Source organism: Talaromyces rugulosus, chromosome III (assembly GCF_013368755.1).
Source record: "Talaromyces rugulosus chromosome III, complete sequence".
NCBI lineage: Eukaryota > Fungi > Ascomycota > Eurotiomycetes > Eurotiales > Trichocomaceae > Talaromyces > Talaromyces rugulosus.
In genome coordinates this window covers 992741-1018053 of record NC_049563.1, presented here as the reverse complement: position 1 = coordinate 1018053, position 25313 = coordinate 992741, and the positions used below count along the sequence as shown (strand labels likewise).

Genomic DNA, 25313 nt, shown 5'->3' with positions numbered 1-25313 from the left:
AGCGATGAACGGGGGACTGCTCGGACGTGATAACTAGATGAGTGGTTTGCAGAGCAATGGTGCCGTGCGACATGGAATTGGTGGTGGCAGGGTTGCAGGCAGATTACAAGGGAAGAAAGAAGATTACAGGGTCAGGAACTGAGGGAAGGCCCGGGGCGGGTCTGAGCCGTGTGGGCTCGCCGGTCTGAGCGTAGCGGAGTTTCTTGTATTAATATTACTATTTATTTTATTATTATGATTTATGATTTAATATTATATTCTTGTGAAATTTATGTATATATCTAGGGCATATGTGCATCTACGTTCCAGTACATGTTGATATGCACTTGCAGCTGTCCGACATACTATATGATTTTACATACCTACCTAAAGCCTTGCAACATTATTTACACAACGGAGACAAGCAACAGCCAGCCTCAGCACTAAGAAAGACCCGTTTTTATGCTCTAGAGTCGTTCAGAGTCCAGTCCAGTCCAGTCCAGACACACAATCGAGGCCGTGGAGAAAAGAATGGGCCCGGCAAGTGACGAATAGCCCTAAGGAGCAAGGACAGCGTCGTCTTATCGATACGGGAGGGGAGGACTCGAGAAGTGCGTACAGTAGTTTGTACTAGTACTAACTGCATAAGTTCCTCCAAGGTAGTACTAAATAATGTACGTTGTAATTTACCTGGTATTATAACTCCACAGATATAATACTCCGCCAAGCGCGTGTAGACGGAGTATTAAGTATTATTAATATTAATCATACGCCTCCAATACACAAATACGCCAATATCAATACCGCACGTTGCCTGGCCCACCCAAGCCCCTTGCCAGCCACATAAAACATAAAGTGGAAAAGGGGGTTTTCTTTTGACAGGACAAAAAAGAACGGGCGGAACAATAAGATTCGGCCAGCCACTGGTTCGCGCTCGGTCTCGTCCATGGTTCGCGGTGGAGCCTGGGAGGAGCGTTTGAATTATTAATTAACGACGAATATATGTTTATTTTTATATCTTAAAACGTCAGGTCAATTGAATACACTTATAAGAAAAAACACAGGACGGAGTGCATACATACATACTGCTGAATCGCGTGGAATACATGTACGCCCCACGCAAGGGCTCCTCGGCACGCTATCTATCACATGGCCGATCAACTCCAACTTTCTTTTTTTTCGGACGAGACTGATTTAAGAAAATTGGCCTTCGTACGGAGCTGAGGACTATCTCAAACTCAGGTTCTCATATTTTGGTCGCGATCTGCAGAGCTAGAGGGTGAAGACTCGAGTTTAGCTTAAGGCATGCTCAGCCTTTGAATACGGGTGTATCTTTAGCCGTATACTCTACAGAGACTAGAGTACAGAAGATAGATCGTACTCTGTATACTCGATACGGGGATGCTCTATGGATAGAAATGAATAAGAATAACCCGAACCCTATGCAATGCATCTATCATCTATCCATCATCTCCATGCCCGTAGCTTCTAATAATATCCAGCTATTTCTGCTCTACACCCACAACCACCGCGTCAACCACATTCCCCGACATATGCTGCACATACTGCACTTGCACTCTCTTGTCCTGCTGCCAGCCTCGACAGACCTCCTCGCCCTCGGAATCAATCTCCAGCCAGGGGCCCTCGCACGCATCTGTATCCGCCTCTGCACCATCATCACCATCATCAGCCAATGGGCTCTTCCAGCGCACCAGCGCACATTCCGAAAACAATGACGACGACGACGACCCTTTTCGCCTCTTGCGTATTTGCTCAGCCACGCGCTCTTTCATCGTCTCGCGATTCGTAAACGCCGTGATGATATTACTTTTCTCAGCTGTCCTCCCGCTGTGATCAACGGGATTTTGACAATGTTGTAAAATAATACCCTCCAAATGCGCAAACCCAGAGTCGACGCGTCGATAATCTGATATGTGCATTATATATGTCACATGCGTATCGGTCAGTGTAACCACTGCGTCGTTCATGCCCAGCGGTGGGCTCGTCACGCGTGAGAGTAGGTTTGTCGAGTGTAGGATGATTATGCCGTTTTCGGGGAGGCTTATTGTGCGCTTTTGCTTTTGCTTTTGCTTTTGTCTTGGTTTTGATGTTTCATTGTCGCTGTCATTGCTGCTGCTGATTTGTGTCTGTCTTGGCGGATTGGGCATTTCGGGCCCTTGGAGTCTTCAAACTTCAGAGTGAACAGTAAAGACTGGAGTGTGAAATGGAGTCGCCAAAGTCGACAAATTCTGTGGTGGCAGACAACTCCAAGGAGTCGTCGATCAGACACAAACTGTTTCAAGTTCAAAGGTCAAAGTTCAAAAAAGTCCCAAACTCAAAAAAGAACCCAACCATGTCCATCAATGACGTCAGAAGGCTCGCGCTCCGACAAACACACGCTTAATCACTACTACATTTATTACAAACAAAGTAGTGTTGGATAAAGACAATATCTGAATAAACACCTCCCGGGTATAATAAATACAACGAAGCGACCTTCTGAACAAAATAATAATAATAAAATAAACGCCTGATATCGTCCATCCGACATTGCCCAAACGCCCGCTCTAAACAACTGATAAATCGAAATCGCGACGACCACTTTACAAATGACCATGCAGTTTCACACGGTACAAACACGTATGATTCGCCCCCCAGTTTGAATTCACTCGAATAACCACCTTGTCAACTCGCAGCATCGGCAGATCGACCACTGCGTCCAGCGCAAAATGCTGCACAGACTCGGCCGTCTGGTCATACTCCCATTTCCCGAGTCTGAAAAATGACGGTCCGAGGAGGCGGTCATCAGAGTACGCCGACTTAGGCTCAGATGGATATGCATTATGTAGTGTCGTCATGATAATCTCCAGTAATGAAGAAAGCGAAGGAGGTGTGCTGGATGCCTGTGACGACGACGATGATGGTGATGGCGACTGTGAAGAGCTCATTCGTCCAAACCAGCCCGTCTTGCCACTTGTACTCGTTATAGGTGTTTCACTCGCTGTGGTCGCCGCAGCAGGGTTACCGTAGTAAGGCTTAAACCGCGCCCAAAGTTCCATATCTTTCGGAGCAAGGTCGGGTCGAGGCGATGCGCCAAACGGAATGTGTTCAACAACGACTTCGTTAAGAACCACACGTTGGCCAAGCTGCACTCCAAGCTGGGCTTGGCCACTGTTCCCTGGAGCGCCGCACCAGCAATCGGCAATATCTTCCCACGGCTGCAAGGCGACTTCTGGCGGGTTTGGACGAGGAAGTTTCGATCCGAACGCTTTCTCGGACATACGCCGCATAAACGTTCTTCTAACCCCGATACTTGGACTCGTAAGTAATGGATCCACTCGCGCTCCAAGTCCCAGAGAAAGAAAGTTAATTTTTGATATTGTTTCCGTCACCGGTTGCACCGCCGTTATCTGCTCTACCACACGTCTTTGCTCGGAGCTCAGACGGTGCACGTCTCGTGACATGGACGAAAGCTGCACTTCTAGTTTATCAACCTCGCCGGTCAGCTGGGTGATAATTCTGCCTTCGGTTTCGTTCAGAGGTGTGTATCTCTCTGGTCGACGGGCAAAAGGATTAGACGGCGGTGTTAATCTGTCGCTGAAAAAGTACACTGCAACGGCAGCTACCGGTATGAGAATTGCAATGGCCACTAGAAGCCAGGGTATGTTTTGTCCACGGCTTTCTTTCTTTCCCGTCAACTTGGGAGGAGCACGAGGCCTGTCGACAGGAGGGGACATAACCACTCTAGCGGTGGGCTTCACTGAACTCTCGCGACTCTCGTCACTCTCATTAGGCTCGGCTTTGGCCGATATAACCGTCCTCGCAGCTGCCGTTCTTACTTCAGGCGACTCTGGGCCGTCTGACGTATCTGTCGTATTGGTCGTGTCGTTCGTATCGTTTGCCCATGTGAGTCCGGATAACCGTCGAGGGGGCGCTCTGATGGTCTGGCCTTGGCTGGTTTCTGCATCAAACTCTTCCTCTACCTCAAGTTCTTCTGTATCGAACTCTTCTCCTTCTTTTCGCTGTATGTCATCCCGGTGCAGTTCGCGTTCTAGCCGCCAGGAAATGACAGACTCGTTGTCAAACGTATCCTCACGCCGCGGAGTGCTCAAGACTGATGAAGAGCCGCGGTTGCGGTTTCCAAGTCCTACAATATTCGAAAGCTGAGGGTATCGCCAAAAGGAAAATCCTCGAACGGTTTGTTCCAGCGGACTGCTGTCTGTTATGGCAATAGCTGGATTGAGACTGGGCGCATTTGGTGTAGACGTTGTTGAAATGGTATGTTGAATCGGAGGGGAGGGTGTTGCGGAAGAACGGGTAGAATCGCCTAGCCTGCTGCCGGGCCTTCCTTTGGTAGGGCTTTCAGAGGCAGCGCGTAGTGTATCATGGAGCTGGCGGGCGTCGGGCGTCGTGGCGCGCAGGGGAAATTCTTTGACTGGCGTGAAACCTTCAGATCCGAGTCGACCTGATCGCCTGACGGGAGACTCAGGGTCGAGAGAGTATCTTCGTCCTGGTGAGGTGTTAGAATATCAGTGCTCCCAAATTGGCCTCACAACTGACCTGAAGGACTGTAGGTTGGGTCCTCTCGGCGAGCACTCCGCCTGGGAGGCATGGTGGCTGATGTTTTGATCACCTGTAGCAACTATCCAGGGTCAGACTGGATATGAAGTGGTTAAGAAGAGGAAGAAGCTTACCAAATAAAAGATCTTTCTCAGAACATGCTCAAGCTGAGCTGCTGTATCTGCCTTTCCAAACCGAATTTCTTTAATTCTCAGATTCCACGCAGAAATGCATCTGAAAATGGGCACTCATTGGTTGCCGGCAGCAACACCAGCGATTCGCGACCAGGCAGTCGATGCTCGAGTTTGCAGCAGAAATCTCAAGCAGATCCGATATCGTAAATGGAATATTTGTCGTAAATGCAGTTTCCGGTTTCTCAGAAAAAAACGACACAGAAAACGACACGCGCAAGACAATCGCAGATGGAGAATGAAGAGGTCGAGACGCGTTGATGCGTCGCCTGTTGTTTTCTGCCGCGCTGCGGGCGGAAGTCGCTGGCTGGTCCGTGCGCGCTTATCTTATCGTCGGCTACCAAGCACTTTACTACTAGTTAACTACGTACAAACAAGAAGAGAAGATTAGAGAAAGTCGTTATATTACTACAAACTCTTGCACACAAAACCGTCTATTATACAGCCCAAACTCAGCACGTCCACACGCCAATAATGCCGTCCTTGCGGCCTTCGGTAAGATAGCCATCCTTGACACGAACATGCTCAACAATAGACGACGTGCTGGCTTCACCTGCACCGGCGCCACAGTCCCAATGGTGGCCATCGGTCTTGTCATACACCTTGGCCACGCTCTCGCCGGCCGCGCACACGATGCGGCGAGAGTCAAACATCATGCTGGTAATCGGGTTGTCGTATGCATAGGCGTCATGGATGGATCCAGTGCGGAGGTCCCATATCTACTACAGATTAGTCCGGTCCTAGTGTCTTGGAATTGCACAAAACTCACCCGTATACTTCGGTCCAAGCTGCCTGTCACCAAATGGACATCGTCAAACTGAAGACACGTAATAGGGCCGGTGTGTCCTACTAGGCTGCGGTGCACTTGGCCGCTACGGAGATCCCAGAGACGGATGATGCCGTCTGCAGTTCCACAGGCCAAAGCGGCGTCGAAGCACTGCACGGCACCCACGAAATCGGCTGACGCATCGGCCTGGCGACCGGTTGGACGCCAGGTCGTGCTTGGCCCAGTTGGTATCGATGTTGATGCTTGCGCTGCAGCCCATAGAACATCCAAGGTTTGCACGCAGCGTCCCTTGACGAGATCCCACTGTCGCAGCGTCTTGTCCGAGGAGCCGGAAATGAGTGTGTTTCCACGGAAGTGCAAGGCCGTAACTTCATCGACGTGTGCTTCTAGCGAGAAGAGCTCGCAGTCTTCCAAATTGGACGAGGAATGTGACGATAGAGGTGGGCTGGAGTCGTTCAGTTCCCCATCTTCTGTTTCTTCAATATTCGTAGGCTTGTCGATCCGACTTGTCGGCTCTACATGCTGAGCTCGGCTGAGGTCCCAGATGCGGATTGAAGCGTCCATGGAGCCCGTGGCGACGATATTGTCCTCCACCTGCAAACACCTGACTGACGCATGGTGGCCTTCCAGGAACCCGGCGCATCTCCCCTCGTGGAGATCCCACACCCGGACGGTGTCGTCCAAAGCTGCGCTAACCATGGTGCCAAATGGGTAGTCAAAGTCGAGGGCTGTGATTATGTCGTTGTGAGCTGGGATCTCCTTGATAGCAGTGCCAGGCTCAAAGTGTTCGTGTAAAATCGGCATTGATTTTTTCCCTGATGTTTCGTCTGATTAGCGTCGAAACCTCGTCTCCGATGCAACAATAACCTACTTATCGACCTCATTTTTCGACCGCGCGGTGAATGTGATGGTAGTTTCTGGTAGATTGATTCCGACATGAACGAAGCGTCTAGAGCTGGGTCGGAAGGCTCATCTGCCTCTGATTTTGGCGTAGCCTGTGCTGTGACCATTTCCTCTTCGTCCTCCATGTCTTCTATTTTTGTATCCAAATCGACGACTATCAAACGTTAGCCCCGTATTATATCCATAAGAGAGATCCATACTTTTGGTCTCCAACTCCCCTTCGTCTAGCTCCAGTCCGGCTAGTCGGTCCAAAACAATCTTGCGCATATTATTTAAGTTTGCTATTTTGCTGTCAATCTCGTGAATCTCTGCACTGCACATGTTCTTGCGAACGCCCATCATGTCCAGACGGCGATTCAGCTTGGAGCGCTCCGCTTGCAGCCCGCCTTTCGACGACGGCAGGGCTTTAGTCGGCGCGGTACCGTCGAGGAGTTTCTGGTGCTTGGAGCTCCGTCTGCGGTGTGATTTTTCGTCATATTCGGGTTCGGGGAGAGTGGCCTGGAAGCCTTGGAAAAGGGAGTAGGAGCTGTTGTCTGCGGGAATGTTTGCCAGGAGGTCGTCGGGGAGAGACGAGAGCGCTCGCGACTGGATCTCGGCCGTGGACAGCTTGGAGCGCACCAGGTCGGTTGGCGATGTCTGGGCCAGCGCGAAGAGCCGTCGCTGGGCGGTTGGCCGCCGCAGCTCTCGATGGATTTCCGTCAGGGCGGTTTGATAATGCGCATCGGCGGTGGCTGCAGGGCCCATGAGGTGGTTGGCCGTCGACGTCACTTTGCGGCCAAAGGCCTCGATATGGCGCGTCTATTTTCAATATTTGTGTTAGTCTATAGTATGCCCTGTGGGTGAACTGAACATGGGTGCAGGTAGGTAGGTACCGTCAAGCCAGTGCCCAAGAGCGAGTCGTCTTGAGCAGCGTGCTGCGAGCCATCGTAGCCGTACTCCTCCATCTGGAGGGGATGGCCAGCGAGCAGAAGCTTCAGAAGCCCAAGGGAAATACCAGGGCCCCGCTGAGACAGGGGCGTTGAGGGCTGATTGAGCTGCCAGAAACACGCGATTGCTTTTGGAGTTCTGGTTGAGGAACGCAGGCACGAGATCGATCGCGAGATACCGAGCCCGGCCCGTAATTTTACACGTTTTGTTACGGGCGGCCGGGATCTTACGGGCTGTTGCCGCAGCCTGCTTGTATTGTTATTACTGCGATACCGTGCGTACTGTCTGTCCACTAAGAGAAGCTGTTGATCGTTGGTCAGACAGGGTTGTATTGTATATATAGAAAAACAGCTTCAAGATAAGCCCTTATGGTGTTTTTGCATCTGCTGACAAGTAGTCCCAACACCGGCACTGCCGCCAATTGACCTCGGCACATGGTGCAGCGAGGAGTAGATGTCTCGTACATGGAGGGATTGATTCTCGACGTGCTATTTTATTTTTAAATAAGCAATTGGATTGTTTTTTATGTACTTTCGTCTTGGTTATCGAAGCTTATTCTATGTCTCGCTCAATTGATGTCAAGCCGATCCCGCGTTGACGTCAACGGGTAGCTATAGTAGGCAATGCTCCTGTGAAGCTTCAGACAATACGATTCTTGAATCTCTAGGAGCTCTTTGTCCTGACACACCGGCCGCCCCAATTGTCCACCTGGTCCACCACGAACTTTTGACCTGGTGGTCTGAAACGCTCCTTGCAGGATCGGATTGTTATTTCGTCCAACGATATCGGATACCCCGCTACGCTACGGCTTACCCAGTGACTCACAAGAGACCGGCCATCGTTTCCACTGATAACGTCGTTCCTGCTTTCTCCTCTGGTTTTTCCGTCCTCACTCTCCCTTTACAAGCTGCACAGCAAGGACGTGTCATTGGGATCAGACGAATATCCAAACGATTCTCACCATGGACGCCGCAATTGATCTCACCGACCGCTCGAAGGCGCTCGACCTGGCCAACATCCGCGCGCAACTAATGTGAGCAATCTCTCTGGCGAAGAAGGAAAAAAAAACCAGTTCGTAATGCTAACTGGCGCCAGTCGCCTTGAAGACACAATCACCTTCCACCTCATCGAGCGCGTGCAGTTCCCCCTCAACAAGACCATCTACGTCGCCGGCGGCGTCAAAATCCCCGGCAGCGAGCTGAGTCTCATGGACTATCTCCTGCGCGAGCAAGAACGACTACAATCGCGAGTCCGCCGCTATGAATCGCCAGACGAGCACCCTTTCTTCCCCGACGCGCTGGAGAAGCCCATCCTCGAGCCGCTCGAATACCCGACCATTGTGCACACCAACACCGTCAACGTGAACGCAAGCATCAAGCAGCGCTACGTCGATGAGATCCTTCCCAGTGTCTGCCCAAACGTACGGGCTGACCGTGGAGCGTCCAAGGAGAACTACGGCTCGTCGGCAACCTGCGACGTTAATCTCCTGCAGGCGCTGTCGCGCCGCATCCACTTTGGCAAGTTTGTCGCAGAGTCCAAGTTTCAAGAAAACCCGGAGAAGTTTGTGCAGTTGATCAAGGCGAAAGACGAAAAGGGGATTGATGATGCCATTACAAACCTCAAGGTGGAGCAAAAGGTGCTGGAGCGCATCAAGATGAAGGCGCAGACATATGGCAGTGACCCTGCGTTGGCAGAGTACAGTAACAAGGTGGATGCGGACGCTGTTGTCAATTTGTACAAGGTTTGTGACTCTTTGATATGCTGTTGGTGATCCACGACTAACGGTTTATAACGCAGAGCACTATCATCCCGCTCACCAAGATAGTCGAGGTGGAATACCTCTTGGAGCGCTTGAAGGGAACGCAATGGGAGTAAACTGGACAACTCAACTGCGAAGCATCTACTAGCTTTGCATTTTTTTTGGTTACGATATACGACGCCGCTTTTCTTTTTCCAACCATAGATTTACAACAAAAAGCACCAATGATTTACATATATACAATCAAGGTATTGTGAACTAAAGATACTGTGTTATATTCATAGTCTATGGCGTCACGTACTCTGTAATAGCCTTGACAGCTTCTTCAAACTTGCCCTCCTCAATCAACATCAGAGAGCCTGCAGGCCGGATGCCCACTTCTTGAAAGGCCCTCTTCGAATCCGACGCTCCCTCGGCCTGTTCCTTTGTATAATCATAGGTCCCATGACACAGCGTATATCTTTCCAGCACTTCATCTTCCGGATGAAAGTAAAACATCTCCTGTTTTCCTCCAGCGGCGGCATTCTTCTTCTTTTTCTTCTGTGGCCGCGACTCCCCCGCGTCGAGCTTTGACTCGACTTCTTCATATGTCTTGGACAGGATCAAGTAGTGTGTGAAATTGTACGGCTCCTTGTCTTGAATTGCCCAGTTTACTTCCTCGAGAAGCATCGTGTACATGGGCGGAATGACTTGTGCGGGGATATTGATCACGCGGTCGGTCAGGATGAGGCCGATGGCGGGGATTTCAGGTTTCGAGAGCAGTTTGGAGAGCGCAGCGAGGGTTGGAGTCGAAGAGGATTTGGTGGTGAGGTAGCTTATGAGGTCTTTGATTACTTGTTTATCCTGGTCTAGTCAGTTTTTTTCCCCCCTTCTTTCGTCCAAGACGAGATAAATACCTTGTGCACTTGCAAATTAATCACCGACAAAAACGCATAAGGATCAGTCTCCATCCCTTCCACCTTCACCGTCGAGCCGAGCGTAGGCTGTGAGAGAATCAGGTCGGCCAGCGCCGAAATATCGAACAGTTCTGCGTCGGTGTCGAGGAGCTGGCGCAACAGCGTCTTGAGCCCGTGGAAATCAACCTGGGGATTGGGGTCGAACCATTCAAACTCGACGTTGACGAGATCGGTATCCTATCGTAATCAGCGTTATCTTCGATTAAAAAAAATTTAAAAAAAAGTGAGGGACGAACAGATTCACTACCGCTCCCATCGTCGCCCATGGACACGTCGTTATCAGCGTCCTTGAGACTCTTGCGCTTTCCCATATTGGCGTGTATATTATTATTTATTGTCTATTGCGTGCAATTGGCTTGGTAGAAAAAAAAAGAGGAGATAGTTGTCGAGCTACAAAAAATCAACGGCTCCCCTCATTGAGAGTCTGTGACGTACCAATTAAATTCCTACCGACGCACGGCCCCGAACGCACGGGCGATCGTCTCTTAGTCTCATCTACAACTTAATAGTTACAACTATTTCGAATGAATACTATTTCGAACATATACTACTACTGTCTATGCCCCGCAATACTTCATTCGCGTCTCCAGGGCGTCTGTCGCCATTTGCCAGGCATGTAGGCGTTCACCTCGACCATGACACAGTCCAGGGCCCGCTGTCCTTTTTCAACCCAACGCGAGCGCGCTTCCATCTAGACGATCAGGCGCAGCTTCATCCTGAGTTGATCGATGACAAGCTTCCGCATGCACACGCAACACAAATTGCGTTGCCCGCGTTCCTCAATTGGCGATCTCGAGACAATCGCAAAGGAAGACACCCCCTTGGAGTGGACGCTTCCTACCCAGAGTCCACAGCAAGCTTCCGCGCCGTCGGCCGTGGCCTGTTGCGCATGTGCACTGAATATCCGTACTGGGACATTTCGTACCTGATCGCCGTGTTTTTCACCATCGGATCCTTGCTTTTCGTCGTCAGTGGCCTGTTCTACTGGCTGCCGCTCGTAGCTCCCAGCTCTCAGTTTTCCACAGAGGCCACGGCCGGCGATGCACTCTCATTTGTCGGAGCCACTCTCTTCCAGGTTGGAGCTGTGCTTCTCGTCTTTGAAGCGTGCAACGAGAACCAAACGGGGTGTTTTGGATGGGCCCTCCACCAGGTCCTCTCAGAAGAGGATAGAAGGGTGTTGGCCAAGGTTGACGTGCATAGCTGCAAGCACCACCACCAGGATATGCTCCAGGCGGATTCAACGAAACAGAGGCAAAAGCAGCAGCTTCAGACAGACCGCAAATGGACCTGGTGTCCATCCTGGTTCGAGCTGAGGACACATTATTTCCACGAGATTGGATTTGTGGCCTCTGTTGCAATGTCTGTCGGTGCCACCATCTTCTACGTCTGCGGCATCTGCACACTCCCGCCGATATATAACAACATGAGCAAGGGTGCTCTCGAGGGCGTGTACTATCTGACCTATCTTGTTGGCGGGGTCTTCTTTGTCATTTCCTCGGTCTTGTATGTGCTCGAGACCCAGCCGACTTGGTATACCCCGTCGCCGCATCTGCTGGGATGGCATATTGGGGTGTGGAACCTGATCGGCTCCGTGGGCTGGACCCTGGCGGCTTCGTTTGGTTACTGCAGCTCTAGCTGGTGCAGCTATCAGAGCTACTTGACCCTGTTCTGGGCTTCGGTCGCGTTTTCGATTGGCAGCATTCTATTATGGTACGAGGCGCTCCTGAAGTATCCCGTTGAGAAGACAAGGTAGCGTTTGGTTTTTTTTATTGTTCTTATTTCTAATCACTTATACTGTTTATTATTAAAATAATGTTTAATTAATATAGCTATTAATAATATATATGTATATATATTCTATCGGTACTTGCCACTTTAAGTATTCTATAAAGAAAATAAATACCTTAGGCTTCTTCGGGCTTATCCGGGGATGCTGTCAGGGAACATTGAACAAAGACCAAAGACAACTTTCCTCACAGGTAAGATTAGGTCAAGGGAACCGCTAGTCCCACTTACAGTCACACAATTCACGAACTCGGTGTGCTTCACGGTGACCCCATAGCCGGAAACGTGGTCTGGAACGAAGAATATCGTCGGGTAATGTCCATCGACTTTGAGCAGGCTGAGATTCACCACAATCGAACGCCTGTAAAGATGGTTTCGCCTAATCAACAACGCAAGTGCGAGGTTAACATATGTGACGAAAGCTCAGAGACGTGTTGTAGTCACTTTAAGTGGGAGATACGGCGTATGAGATCTGAAATATAATCATGAGCAAGGAGGAATGTATTTTATATGATACTACAATATAATAGTACTTTCTCCTAGTTTAGCTAAACAGTCGATGGTCCTCTGCTCCAGACTACATATGTATTTAGCAAAAGCGCAAATATATGTTGTAGCCACTTGAAGAGGTGGATTACGGATTACGAATATAAAAAAGGCACTAGGTCAACCATACTGGGCGGGCACTACAACATAGGCACATTGGTGGCTATTGTATGGTTCACAAGCAGAACGTCAGGGAGTTTACGGCGTTCCATAAAGACATCAGTAGATTTTCATTAGCCATCATTATCTCCGTTTACAAGAATGATAAATTCGATTTCTTAACAAGAGTTTGGATCTTCGTCTCCAACTCTCCATCATCATCGAGGCTGGCTGTCAAGGTGCGGTATTTCGGGAGTGCGACAACAATGTACTAAACCATTTGATAAAGTAGTTTTCATCAATCAACATTAGTCACACTACAAGCCTTCTCTGACATAACCTAGTCGTGCGAGTGGACAAGAATCTGTCTATTATCCCATCTCGGATGCCTTCATACGGCCAACTGTCAATGATTACGCCACCGGCAACCACAAAAAAAAAAGGGACCACATTTTTACCCAATTAATGCACATGCACAAGCCAAATTTCATCATTACGCAGCTCCAGCTCGCGTGCCTGTCTGCCAAGAACAGGCTAGAGAAGAAAATAGAGTATATAAAAAAAAAGCTACTCCGTTCTCAGCCAAGATCCAGACCCACGGGTGAGGTCACTGGTCCGTCATACCCTGTTCTCACGAAAATGCAAGAACGAATTTCGTTGGCATAAAGCAGCGAGTTATTCCCTCTCTTCTACTCTCTTCTCTTCATCCAACAAAAAAAAAAAAAAATCAAGAACACTTCAACATTTTCCACTTTCATACTCGTTATTATATATATACATATTTTCAAAATGGTAGCCCATGGTTCAGCTTCCTCCAATGTCGGCTCGCGACAACTCTACGAGGCCGACGACCAGCGTGTTGATTCCAGAGACGAAATCTTGGGGAGAGAGAGGTTCAAGGAGGGCCAGACTAATAGCCACAAGCCCAATGATTCCAGTATGTCGACTCTTTTCTGCCTTTCCTTGTTCGTGATACTAATATACGTCAAAAAAGAGGACGAAAGGTCAATCGCCAACCGCCTAGGTCGCGAAGAACAACGGAACCGGAAGAATGAAGAACCTGTGAACCCGGAGGCGGAACTGAGCAAGAAAGATCCAACGCTACCGGTATGTGCTTCCTGTTTTACCGTTTTGTTGTATGTTCTTTGCTAACTCAATCCAGGCCCAGCTGCATGGCAACAACCCCTCCAAGGGCGCACAGGTCGATGCCGAATTGAAAGCAGATGATAAGAAGAGACTCTGGGAGAAGGGTATCAAATAGGGTATACATTGTATAAAAGTCGTGTTTAATGTGGCGTATGATACGATTACAGACATCAAGTATAATGTACAAACCTATTTTCGAGTTAAAAGAGTCATCAGTCGTCTATGCTATTATAAAACCGTACAGATTATCAAAAAAACAAATGCCGGTCCAGAAATAAAAGGGGGTATAATGCGAGTAGGACCATGGGATGAATCGACAGACTACTGGTCGGTGAATTGCAGGTCGCCCGGGGGTGTATCTGCAAAAACGCCATTCCAATACTCTTGCAGATTATTGCAGACGTCGGTCTTCTCGGCCCAAGCCTGGAAAGAACGCTCGTAGTTGCAAGCCACCCACTGCAGTTCTTCCCAGTAAGCCTTTTCGACATCGTATCCAAATCGTCTGATGACGTCAGGCTCGTGCGTCCAGAGTCGCCCGGAATGCACCCCAGGGTTATCCCATTTGTGACCGAAGACGTCTTCGCTCGCCGTAAATTTCGGATAGTTGCCATGAATGAAGAAGACACGCGGAGCCTTGCCGGCTGCGGGGTCTTTGACTCGCCAGATACCTTCGCTCGTCAGGCGAAAATCTTCAATCGGGTCGGACTGCGCGACGGCAGAGTACTCTGTTGCACCGCCTTCGACGACATGTCCAAGGGCCCCGACGCGCTCACTGACGGCGTAGACCGGCTCTCCTAAGGCGGTGGCGGCCTCAATAAAAGCTTCCTTGTCTCCGGCGCCCGGTGCTCCCTGCAACAGGAGCGCAAAGTAATGAGACGGGCCGTGGTAGTTATAGTAGGAGGCCAGGAGCAAGGTAAGGAAATGTGACTGTTTGGAGATCATAAAAACACCCGTCTTGGTGGCCGCGCGGACTGTCGTGGACGGGATCTCCTGCTGTGTGATGCCATAAAACAGCGGGGATATCGTCGAGGCGGAAAAGTCTGGCCAAGTAACCAGGCCGGTCGAATTATAAGGGTCCGAGTCCAGCAAATCCTCCACGCTATGCAAGGGGAAGCACTCGGCGTCCATCCAGACAACCTCCTCAAAGGACGAGAACAGGACAGCAAAGGTGCGGAACTGGTAGTGTTCAATCTCGACGCCTTTGTGTTTTGTCGATCCGAGAAGCTCGGATAAGACAACGCATTTAGCGTTGTACTGCGGTAGCACCTTTTCGCAGAGGTGTTTTTCATACTCGCTCGTGTCCCGCAGAAAGACTTCGACCGGCAAGGTCGACTTCTTGCGCCGGAGCATGCGCAGCTGAGCTAGGAATAGTGGAAAGTAGGCGCCTCCTGCCATCGAGACGAGCCCTCGTGACCCGGGAGTGTGAATCGGCTTCAGCGTGGTTGATCGGCGGATCTCTGCGACGAAGTTGGAGTGTGCGGACTGCATTGCCTCGAGATGGTCATCCGGCACGACAAGCAGATCTGGACGGTCGGTGGGTTCGAGGGCATTGAAAGGCACGGGCTCAGCCTTGCCTGTAATCTCGGGCGGCGGACAGTTGGGGGCATGTTGATCGAGCACTTCGCGAAAAGAGTTCCAGAAAGCTATCTGACGGCCGCGAAACGGGTCGACGGGGGAGTCGGTGTAATGGGCGTTGTAGAAGCGATTGGACGAGGGCTTGCAGTAGATGTAGATGGAGAAGAAGACGAAGAAAAAGGACGCCAGCAGCAGAGAGCAGGAACGCAGGCGTCTCCGGATGCGCTGGACGGCCATGGTATGGTGCGTGGGATACTTTTCCAGGGAGAATTAATGAAGCGAACCGTGTTTCGTTCCTGGCAAGAGGCTCAGCGCCCAGCCCGATCGGGTTAGCCCCCCAAGGCACGGCCGCGCCTTCCCTACGCAGTCTACGGCTGCTTCCTTTCTGTCAGTGAATCTTCCAGAACACCAAGTGCAGTCCGTATTATCACCATTTCACAGTCCTCAGACTTTCAGCGCATTGCGCGCTTGCGTGGTTTTTCGCATTTGGCGCTAGTTCGCTACGGTCTACCACGGACGGCTAGTTGCGAGACCGTCAAGCGGCTTGCTGCGGAAAAAGCAGCACCACTGCACATCACTGTGATCAACAAGCAGCAATAATACGGGGGATAGCCTCAGTCAAAACCCAGTTCTCGCGCAGTTCTCGTCCGCTGCTTCAGATAAGCAGAACACGAGCATGAGATGAGACAACAACAAGATGAGACGAGCTGGGGTCGGAACTTATTCTAGTCCGCTTTCACCCCCCAGCGCCTAACATCGGCTCCACCAGTTGACTCAGTCCTCTGTTTCAGGGCGCAGATAAGCACAACACGAGCAGCCGAAATGACGCCAGGGTTCCGCGGCTCATGCATGATCAAGGAAAGGCACGGCTCTTACAGGCACCTTTTTCTTTATTTTAAACTTTCGGCAGATCCCTTCGCTTAAGAGAAGGAGGAGATGACCAGATGCGATAATAATGAGGGGACTAGTCGACTATGTCACGTCGTATTCTGGTGCCAACCTGACACCGGCATTTGCATCTTAGCACACTAGGTATCAACATTCAGGGCTGAATGCAGACGGGGCAGTTGAGATATGGTTGGCCAATACTAATAGTAGACCGGCGATCCCTGGACCGAGGACGAGACGAGACGAGACGAGAGTACTAAGTGCAGATGCCAGAATCAGACGAGGGGTTCAACAGCAGACCGCCTTGATCTGCTATCAGCAGCTTCCATCGCGCCCTGAGCGCTTCGAGAACGCGGACGCATGAGGCTTGAGCGATCGCTGATTGAGCTGCTCCGTCGGAGTCTGCCGCCGCTACTGGAGGCCCTCGCGCATGCATCAGGAACGGACTTGACCACCGTTCGGGGATAGTACATACTGTGGTCGATCCCTTGAGGATCGCAATTGGCACGTCTTCTCAGATTATCCTAGAGTAGACAGATGGACAGGCACAAAATAACTGCGCCGGCCGTCGGGCATCGGGCTTTGGTCCCCTTATTGGCCTATCTGAGCCCTTCCTCGTGAGGCATCGCTAGTGCGAAGCTTGATTGAGCGTTATACTCTCAAATCGGCGCCAATCTGGAGCCTGGTTTCACTGGTGAAGTTGCACTGCATTGTCGACATGATAATTGATTCGATTTGTTTCAAGAATTTGCGGATCCGCCTCGATAGCATCCATCGAAATATTTCGAAACTCGAATCACGTTACTGCGTGCCAATAATGCCTCGGTCTAAGAATGCACCACAGTGACAACTTTAAGCCCAGAAACAACTCGATTCTTGCAGCGAGCTAGTGCAGTCCGGGGGTTCCACCGTTCCACAGTCGAGAAAAACTCGCGTCCGTCTTTCCACGAATCTGGAGCGCGGCGGACCCTCTTTTCCCAAATCCAAATCTCGCGCTCCCCCTCACCAGTCCACCAGCAGCAAGACTCTCGCTACGCGCCCCCCCTAAGCCTAAGCGTGAGCCTTGATCATATCATATCCCTGGAAGACAAACGGGGTTCTCGGCTGGCAGCGGCTATTTAGTATTAACCAAGTGCTTGCTAATTAGCCCGACAGCTGGCACTGCATTCGCGCCGCCGTGTCCGCCAACCTCGTCCCGGCCCCAACGGTCATGGAAAGTAATATGTAACGCATCATTCCTCCACCTCCCAACCCACACAAAGGCCACAAATCATTACACAGAGCGGAGGCGGTCGATTCAACGCATGGATCAGCCATCGGTCTTCAAGCCGTGTGTCCTTCTATCTCGCCTGCGTAGCCGCCACAGCGTGATGCGCTATGTCGGGGTCAGCCGCGGCCAAGCCCAGTCCGTCTAAGACTGCCACTGCTCCTCGCAAGCGGCGCAAGAGGACAACCACTGGAGGTGCGCCCGATGATTGCTTTGCTTGCGCTCAAAACGGTGTCAAATGCGACCGGCGACGTCCGTATTGCAGCCAATGCCTTGACCGGGGAAACGCCTGCTCCGGGTATAAAACCACCTTGACCTGGGGCGTCGGAGTCGCCAGCCGCGGAAAGCTACGTGGACGCGCCCTTCCTGTGTCGGATGGGCAGTCAACTGCCTCGTCGCCCAAGGAGCGCAGGCACAGTGCTTTCAAGACTTCTCCTCGCCCGTCCCACCGCCGGAGTTCTCCCGTTAAAGCTGCACCAGTGGTGCCGTCGTTGTCCGTCCCCGAGGCGGAACCAACCGCGTTGTACGATACCACTCAGCATTGGCCTGCACCGGCTGTCCAGCAACCGGATCCCCAGAATGATGCGCGCTCAGTGCCTTCGAGTCATAACCACGTTTTCGGTTTAAACGGACCGTCGGCGATGTTGCAGCGCCCTGTTGATGGGCATCCTCATCAAATTCCAAACTACTCATTCCACCTTCACACGACCTCGTCCGGCATCTCGGAGCCCACACAGGAAGCGTGGGCTCAGCCTGTGAGCGTGCCTCACACCACTGCTTATACTGCCTATGTAGATTATGGCCACCCAGTGTCATTGCAGTGGCAGCAGCCCACCACCGGCAAACGGTCTGCATCTTTTGACGATGATCGAGAAATTGACGAAGCCTACATGGCATCCCTCGCCTCCGAGACCAGCCAACCACCGACAACCATCTATCGACCTGATCAAAATCAAGTCCAAATCCAAAATCAACATATTTGGGCAATCTCGCAGAGCCCCTTTGCCAATTCCTTGCCAGACTTGTTGTTGGAACAGTCGGTTGGTCGCACCCCGCGCATTCGTTACCTGATCAGCTATTTCGCAGAGGTTATCGCCCCCGTGATAGTTGCCTTTGATAGCCCATCCAATCCCTACCGCACGCGGATTCTGCAGTTAGCCCACCATAGCGATACGCTGCAGCACGCAATTGCTGCCCTCTCTGCCAGTAATATCCGCCAAAGGCGGGAGGAGAAAATCCATTCTACCGAAAGAACAGAGCCATCCCGGATGTCCTCGATGGCACATCGGGCCCTGACAGATGTATCCTTCCAAGAGCGACATGGGATCCGGGATATCAGCGGCAACAATAACGAGGAGATTTTCCACAAATCAGTGGCCATCAGATCCTTGAATGCGCAGCTTGCCGATCCTTCCAAACGACATGATGATTCTGTCTTGGCAACTCTGCTAGTCCTTTGCCTATTCCACATCTGCGAGACTGGTGTGGCCCATTTCCAAACCCAATTCGCGGGAGTACGAAAATTGCTTTCGATGCGACGGCGGACCAACTTGCTGGAGTCCGAAGAAGCTAGGTGGTGCACCAGAATGTTCACTTGGTTCGATGCCATGACTGCGACTATTAATAATCGTGAAGGTGAGCTTCAAGGGCAGCTTCTCGACATGACCTGTCTGTCTGATGAAGAGTGGGCTATGGAGAATTTGGCCGGTTGCGACGGACGGTTATTCAAGGTCATCGCCCGGCTAGGGCGTTTGAATGTTCTCGCTCAGAATAAACCTGTTGATCCTTCATACAACATCGATATGCCTCCTGCGATGCCAGTCTTACCGCCATCGGTATCGCACTACACACCCAACGGAATGAATGTGGCCTATGCCACGAATCTCTACAGTAATACTCTGGTTCAAGTCGGCAATGCAGAATTCTGGACCGAATGGCACTCAGTTCGCCAGCAACTAGAAGGCTGGCGATTGGACGCCCTATCTCTGGCCGGCGGGCACGACCTCAATACATTATCACCGCCCTATTCTAGCGGGTCGCTTTCATCATCCCCTTCATCTGCTCCGACTTTTGCGTCTGTTCCGATGTCCCCGAGCTCAAAGTACCTGGTCGCGCCGAATAATATGACGGATTTGTCCAACATCTCGGAAGCATTCCGATACTCGGCGTTGCTGTACACTGAGCGTCTAGCATATCCAGACCTCCCATCCACGCATCCTCGCATCCAGACATTTGTCTTGACGGCGATGCATTACATTGCCGCCGTTCGCTCAGATGTTTATTTATTGTGGCCGTTATTCGTCACTGGCTCTGAGTGTGTCTATGCAGAACACCGAGCCGCGATCCGGGACAGATGCCGAGATATCCAGAAAGACTCCGGATTCTACAACAACATCTCTTGCCTGGAGCTTCTCGAGAAGATCTGGGCGAGGAATCCGGCCGTGCAGACTCAGGACCAGGGTATTTACAACAGCTTCCACGGAATGCCTGGCAATCCAGTGTCGAATATGCGCACGCAGGTTCATCACAAGGTGACCGGCCACAGCCAAGGATTCAAATGGCAGAGCATTGTCGACGAAGAAGGTATAGATGGGGAATACATCGTGATCTAGCCTTGATTTTTGGGATATATTTTTGATCTACGTTATTATTTATGTAATTTTTTTTCTTTTCCTTTTTTTGGTTTGAGAAAGCTTGGCGATTTAGGAGACAGGATATATTTTTCGACACGGTTTGGGATTTGGGGACTCTATCAGTATAATCAAAAACAGCGATACCACCTATAATGTCAATTTTGAAAGCACATTGTTTCAAGCCTCTTGCATACGATATTCTCCACTGGGCTCCAGCTAAGGCGCCTCAGCGGAGGCACTGTGGGGGAAACCGGGGACTAGTAGATCTCCGCGGGGTATAATTGCTGATGCTACCGCGGTTAGCAACTTAGCTTTCTCCTGCTCGCAAGTCGATATTACTGGCACCCCCCAAACAGAAACTCGTCGATGGATGTCCAGCATGACATAAGAACACACGCCCTGCACTTCGGGGCAATTTTTTTTCTAGTTTCGACAGGCGTCGAGATTATGTCGTGCGTCCTACTTCCGATTGGCGATACGTACATGGGGCGAGGGCTGGCGAGGCTGAGGCTGTCCCCATGTTCATACTACTCATCATGTGCTCAGCCAGACAGATGATTATGAATGAGCCACAGCAGAGAAGTGTTGGGTCCAAGCCACTGGCTGGGCTTTCTGTTGCCTGCAGACTGCGTACGCCCCCGTATCCTTAAGAGGGCTTTTTTTTCCGGAGAGCTCGGCTTTTTGTCTTTCTTCACCTTTCTTCCCCTTTCGCCTTCCTCGATACTTGGTTCTATGAGCCTATACACCCAGCTCTCATCGCCCTTTTCTCACGCAAGACCCTGAGATTTTAACACGATAGAACCGGATGCAAACAATCGGAAGACTGAAAGCCTACCAACAATGGAGCCAATATCGTCCCTGGCGTCAATTGTCCAGGTCCTCAGCAACGCAGCGACCGCGGCAATAAAGGTTGCCCGGTTCATCAACGACGTCAAACATGCACCGGAAGCGCACGATGAGTTGCAAAGCAGACTCAGCTCGATGCGAAGAAGCCTGGGACACCTCGACACAGCGATACGCGATCGAGAGGCTCATCTCGGCAGTGGCGGGCATCAACATCATTTCAAGCAGGAGGAACAAGACATACTACAAGAGGCGATTGATATCAAGGGCGACTGCGAGAGATGTGCGGAACGCTTGGAGGACTTCTCCAAGAACCAAAACGGCTCGTTGATGCAGAGGATCAAGGGCCAAATTGTGCAGGGGATCAAACGGCCCGAAATCCAGAGGCTGGAGTCGAGGATCCAGACCAACGTGGGGACTATGCAGCTTTTGCTGCTGTTTTTGAAAACGTATATTAGAAAATCTTATTTGCAAAGGCCTAATCATATACTGACTTTTCACTTTGTAGGTTTGTTCATGAAGACCAATTCGAAAGGGAGGGCCTGCTCCTCAGTATACGCCAGCAGGCCGGAGAACTCAAATCGTTGCGGGCCAGCTTTGCTAATACTTTCAAGAAATTTGTTTCGCAAAGTGAACATATCGAAGATATCGAAAATGTACCAAGACACACGGACTCACCATTATCGATGACTACCGACGAAGATGAGCGCGACCTGATGCGCACAACCAACAGAACCCTAGAAACAGCCGACTCTTTGGTAGATAAGTTGTCTCGCCTCGGATCCGAGCCAAGTCAGGCTTCCGTGGACAGCGAATCGCGATATGATGAGGGTAGTATACCCATGATATTCCAAGTACCTATACCCCCCACCGCGTCAAAGCCTTCCGGTCATCTCACATTAGAGTTGATGACATCCTTTCTGGACGAATGGATTGGGCAAGCAAAAGAAGATCTGGCCCATGGAGACCTCGATGAGTGTGAAAAGAATCTAAACAATGCAATCAAGTGCGGCTGCGACCGGTTCTACCAGCACGGACAAGTCTTTGAGCAGTGGTTCGAGCTTCAGCTTCTTCTAGCCCAGGTGTACCAAATGCAAGGGAAATCAACCGACGCGCAGAACCTGATACTGGGACTGATGCAACCTGCGATGGAGAATGGGCCCGAATATTCGAGAATCACGTCTGTGCGAATGGCCCAGCTATATTACGCCAGAGCCTGCTTCTGTTTAGATGGGTATTACAAATCTCACGATATCACGCTTTCAGACCTGGAGAATATTGCCAAGGAGGCGTACACCTTTGTGGACAAACTAAAGAACCAAAACGAGGTCGAAAACCACCCGGGTGACATACTGTCTCAGCTGCTCACCAACTGTTCACAAATCTGGAGTCAGGTGGCTGAGATGCAGGGCGAAAAAGTCATAACAAAGGTGCTTCGGGAACGGCACCCTCAATCAAATGGCTCCCCGGCGTGGCCTCATTCTTTCCAAACACAACCGGGTATAGAAAACCATGGACGTCAACGCTCGTCTAACTTGAGCAACTTGAACAGACAGTACACGTACTCTAGCTCAACACCAAATCAGACTTTTACGTTGGAAACGCCGTCCGAAACAGCACCAACGGAAATCTCGAGCGAGCCTACTGAAAGCTCTGGCGCTGCCGTTAGCAGGGGACGTGATCTAACGCCCAAACTTGCATTGATAAGCGACGTCGAAGAGACGAACGCAGCAGGTTTGACGCATTTACTCATCGCCGCCAAGACGGGGAACTGGGAGATGATGGAAGGCCTCATAAAAAGGCGCTCTGCAAATGTAAATGCCAGAGACCGCGACGGGATGACCGCTCTACACCATATCCTCAGGGGGGTGACCTGCGATGAAGCAATTATAAGACTCTTGCTATCCCATGGAATCGACGCCAACGCGGCGGATTCAAACGGCGATACTGCACTGCACTACTCTGTCCAGTTCCAACATCGCAAGGCCGCGCGGATTCTCCTCAAGTCTTGCAAGGTAGATCTCGAGGCAACAAACGAAAAGGGCCAGACGGCCGCCGTTCTCGCCGCGTCGCGTAGCGGGGCGATGGATATCTCCATGCTGGAGCTGTTTATTTCCCACGGCGCCAATCTGGACACGGCCGCCATTCCTCGTGAAATGCGGACCGTTGTCGCCTCGCTGAAAGCGCGAGGAGGAGGACCAGGACGGCGGCAGAGCCAGTCGTCCACCGGCCAGCGCAGTGCCGACTCTGTTCGACCGAGTAATGAGTCTCTGCGGTCTGGTCGGAGTAGCCGGAAATGGCTATCTTTTTCTAAGCGTTGACTCTTTTTTGTTTTTTCGCTGTCTTTTTTCTACATTGATTGGATTTGGTTTCTAGAGTTGTGCGTTGGCGGCTGCGATACCCATTTGCGCTGTCAATTAACTTGACAGTATGATTTTCAATACGACAGATATAATTGTCTGTATGGTCATAGATTAAATGTTAATAACTAAATGAAGAATATACAAATACTTATTAATACCGCTAAGGATTAACAATTGCAACTTTTTCACCAGCGGAAATATTTCTCGTTTGGGTAATTGTGGCCCGTGGATCACAACCAACACTTGCACACACGAACGGCTGCATCTCCAAAGGTAGACATCGGCTTTGTAGATTTGATTACAAATGTGGCTCTGTAAATTTTTAATCAGATTGAAGCATCGAGATTATCGGCATTCTTCCTAGCTGGACTGATAAAGTGTAGGCATGTCTGTATACGCCGACACCGAATTGCCGGATCACCGAAGAGTCCGGATTGTACATAATATCCCACATATCCCAGCTGACCCTGGGAAGGAATTATAGAATTCACTTGACTTAATTATTAGAACACCGACATGGTTCAATTCAACGGCCCTTTCGGCAAAGTAGGCCCTACCTACTTCCGCCATGGCGTACGCAACCCTCCAGCAGAGCCCAGCAAGGACTTTGGAGGGAAGACGGTGGTTATAACGGGCTGTAATACCGGCGTCGTAAGTCTTGATTTGAATATCATAGTGAGTTAGTACTAAAAGAGACAGGGCTACGAAGCCGCGTTGAAAATCGCAGGTCTACGCCCAAAAAAGCTGATACTCGGCACACGGACAATAGCCAAGGGAGAAGCCACCAAGACCAAAATTCTCGCGCAATGTCCGTCGCTAGACAAGTCAGTGATTGAAGTCTTGAGCATAGAATACGCCTCGTTCGACTCCGTCGTGCAGTTTGCCGAGTCCGTCAAGCAATCAACCCAGACACTGGACTGCGTCCTGCTCAGCGCTGGAGTAGCCATGCCCAGCTACAAACCAAGCGAAGGCGGCTGGGAGATGGCGCTCAAGGTGAACGTGCTCTCTGCCGCTTTGCTAGCCATCGAGCTGCTCCCACTTTTGAAGAACACGCCCAGCAGTGTGCTCGAGTTTGTCGGATCGGTGGGCCATACCCACGTTACGAGCGAGCATGTCGCGCCTTTGATACAGGACCCCTCCGCCAGTACGCTAGCCTTCTTCAACAGTCCCGACCGGTGGACAGTTGAGAAGAGTTACTGTGAAGCAAAACTCCTTCTCATGTTCGTTCTCGAGGGCCTTGTGGAGTCACTCGGCGGATCTGAAGGGGAACTTGCACAACCCCAAGATCCCGTGCTGCTGGCTTGTTGCCCTGGACAGTGCAAGACCGATCTCGGGCGTGATTTCCCGTTGACAATCAGGTTGTTTATGAAGGTTTGGAATTCGATTATGGCGAGATCGGCTGATGTCGGTAGTCGCACGCTGGTGACCGGGTTGCAGCAAGGGGAGCAGGCGAATGGACGCATATGGGTGAATGATGCGTTTGATATCAGGTCGCCCGGATTGACGGAGACGGAGTGGAGGGCCATGCAGAAGAGGGTTTGGGGGGAGGCGGTGGATGTGCTGAAGAAGTACAAGCCGGATCTGGCGATATAATTTTTCTTTCTTTTTTGGTTCTTAAATTGGATTTTCAATGTTGTTCTTTTTGCTTGTCACCTAGCGAGAAATTTCCTAATTAGGAAATATAGTTGACGTAACAGAAGAGAGTCTCTGGTTACGAACATATGTAGACTCTAGAATTTTATCTGTCTTCTATTAAATTACTTCCGATTATCTTTACTCGGTCTTTTTTAAAGATGTAGGGACTTCGATATCAAAATATTAGTTACAAATTCTAAGGATACTAATAAAACATGTCCAAAGATTTCCCTGTATAATTTACTACATATCAACATTGAGTTGATGTACTGTATGAGATGAGTCAATAATATAGATCGATCTTGACTGAACTAAATATTAAAACAGTAAAGTTGAATGTAACATTGAGCTAAAAAAAAAAACTACTCGATTTTGGTTAGTAGCCAACAGCCGTAAATTTATTGGCCGTATTACCAACAATTAGCGTTGCACCTTTGCAGATCCTCAGGCCCTCCAAGAGTCCAAGGGACC

The 25313-nt window shown here is 50.5% G+C and overlaps 10 protein-coding genes across 10 annotated transcripts; 6 read left to right on the top strand and 4 right to left on the bottom strand.

The window, feature by feature from the left end:
- Positions 1 to 1481: 1481 nt before the first annotated feature.
- On the bottom strand, positions 1482 to 4591 carry TRUGW13939_05208 (uncharacterized protein; the record flags this gene model as incomplete). The annotated part of the gene is made up of 3 exons (XM_035488372.1): positions 1482 to 2155; positions 2618 to 4489; positions 4540 to 4591. 3 exons carry the CDS (start codon positions 4589 to 4591, stop codon positions 1482 to 1484), a joined length of 2598 nt encoding a protein of 865 aa, XP_035344265.1.
- Positions 4592 to 5182: 591 nt separating this feature from the next.
- On the bottom strand, positions 5183 to 7364 carry TRUGW13939_05207 (uncharacterized protein; the record flags this gene model as incomplete). Its single annotated transcript, XM_035488371.1, has 5 exons — positions 5183 to 5449; positions 5500 to 6332; positions 6389 to 6574; positions 6621 to 7218; positions 7293 to 7364. 5 exons carry the CDS (start codon positions 7362 to 7364, stop codon positions 5183 to 5185), a joined length of 1956 nt encoding a protein of 651 aa, XP_035344264.1.
- Positions 7365 to 8309: 945 nt separating this feature from the next.
- Positions 8310 to 9222, top strand: TRUGW13939_05206 (uncharacterized protein; the record flags this gene model as incomplete). The annotated part of the gene is made up of 3 exons (XM_035488370.1): positions 8310 to 8380; positions 8443 to 9088; positions 9145 to 9222. 3 exons carry the CDS (start codon positions 8310 to 8312, stop codon positions 9220 to 9222), a joined length of 795 nt encoding a protein of 264 aa, XP_035344263.1.
- A 169-nt stretch (positions 9223 to 9391) lies between these two features.
- On the bottom strand, positions 9392 to 10373 carry TRUGW13939_05205 (uncharacterized protein; the record flags this gene model as incomplete). Its single annotated transcript, XM_035488369.1, has 3 exons — positions 9392 to 9949; positions 10003 to 10239; positions 10299 to 10373. 3 exons carry the CDS (start codon positions 10371 to 10373, stop codon positions 9392 to 9394), a joined length of 870 nt encoding a protein of 289 aa, XP_035344262.1.
- A 248-nt stretch (positions 10374 to 10621) lies between these two features.
- Positions 10622 to 11815, top strand: TRUGW13939_05204 (uncharacterized protein; the record flags this gene model as incomplete). Its single annotated transcript, XM_035488368.1, has 1 exon — positions 10622 to 11815. One exon carries the CDS (start codon positions 10622 to 10624, stop codon positions 11813 to 11815), a length of 1194 nt encoding a protein of 397 aa, XP_035344261.1.
- Positions 11816 to 13281: 1466 nt separating this feature from the next.
- TRUGW13939_05203 (uncharacterized protein) lies at positions 13282 to 13753 on the top strand (the record flags this gene model as incomplete). The annotated part of the gene is made up of 3 exons (XM_035488367.1): positions 13282 to 13429; positions 13487 to 13599; positions 13655 to 13753. 3 exons carry the CDS (start codon positions 13282 to 13284, stop codon positions 13751 to 13753), a joined length of 360 nt encoding a protein of 119 aa, XP_035344260.1.
- Positions 13754 to 13959: 206 nt separating this feature from the next.
- Positions 13960 to 15450, bottom strand: TRUGW13939_05202 (uncharacterized protein; the record flags this gene model as incomplete). The annotated part of the gene is made up of 1 exon (XM_035488366.1): positions 13960 to 15450. One exon carries the CDS (start codon positions 15448 to 15450, stop codon positions 13960 to 13962), a length of 1491 nt encoding a protein of 496 aa, XP_035344259.1.
- A 2028-nt stretch (positions 15451 to 17478) lies between these two features.
- On the top strand, positions 17479 to 19980 carry TRUGW13939_05201 (uncharacterized protein; the record flags this gene model as incomplete). The annotated part of the gene is made up of 1 exon (XM_035488365.1): positions 17479 to 19980. One exon carries the CDS (start codon positions 17479 to 17481, stop codon positions 19978 to 19980), a length of 2502 nt encoding a protein of 833 aa, XP_035344258.1.
- Positions 19981 to 20841: 861 nt separating this feature from the next.
- Positions 20842 to 23165, top strand: TRUGW13939_05200 (uncharacterized protein; the record flags this gene model as incomplete). The annotated part of the gene is made up of 2 exons (XM_035488364.1): positions 20842 to 21293; positions 21353 to 23165. 2 exons carry the CDS (start codon positions 20842 to 20844, stop codon positions 23163 to 23165), a joined length of 2265 nt encoding a protein of 754 aa, XP_035344257.1.
- A 558-nt stretch (positions 23166 to 23723) lies between these two features.
- On the top strand, positions 23724 to 24800 carry TRUGW13939_05199 (uncharacterized protein; the record flags this gene model as incomplete). The annotated part of the gene is made up of 2 exons (XM_035488363.1): positions 23724 to 23858; positions 23907 to 24800. The coding sequence occupies 2 exons, from the start codon at positions 23724 to 23726 to the stop codon at positions 24798 to 24800; spliced, it is 1029 nt and encodes a 342-aa protein (XP_035344256.1).
- Between the last annotated feature and the right edge of the window lie 513 nt (positions 24801 to 25313).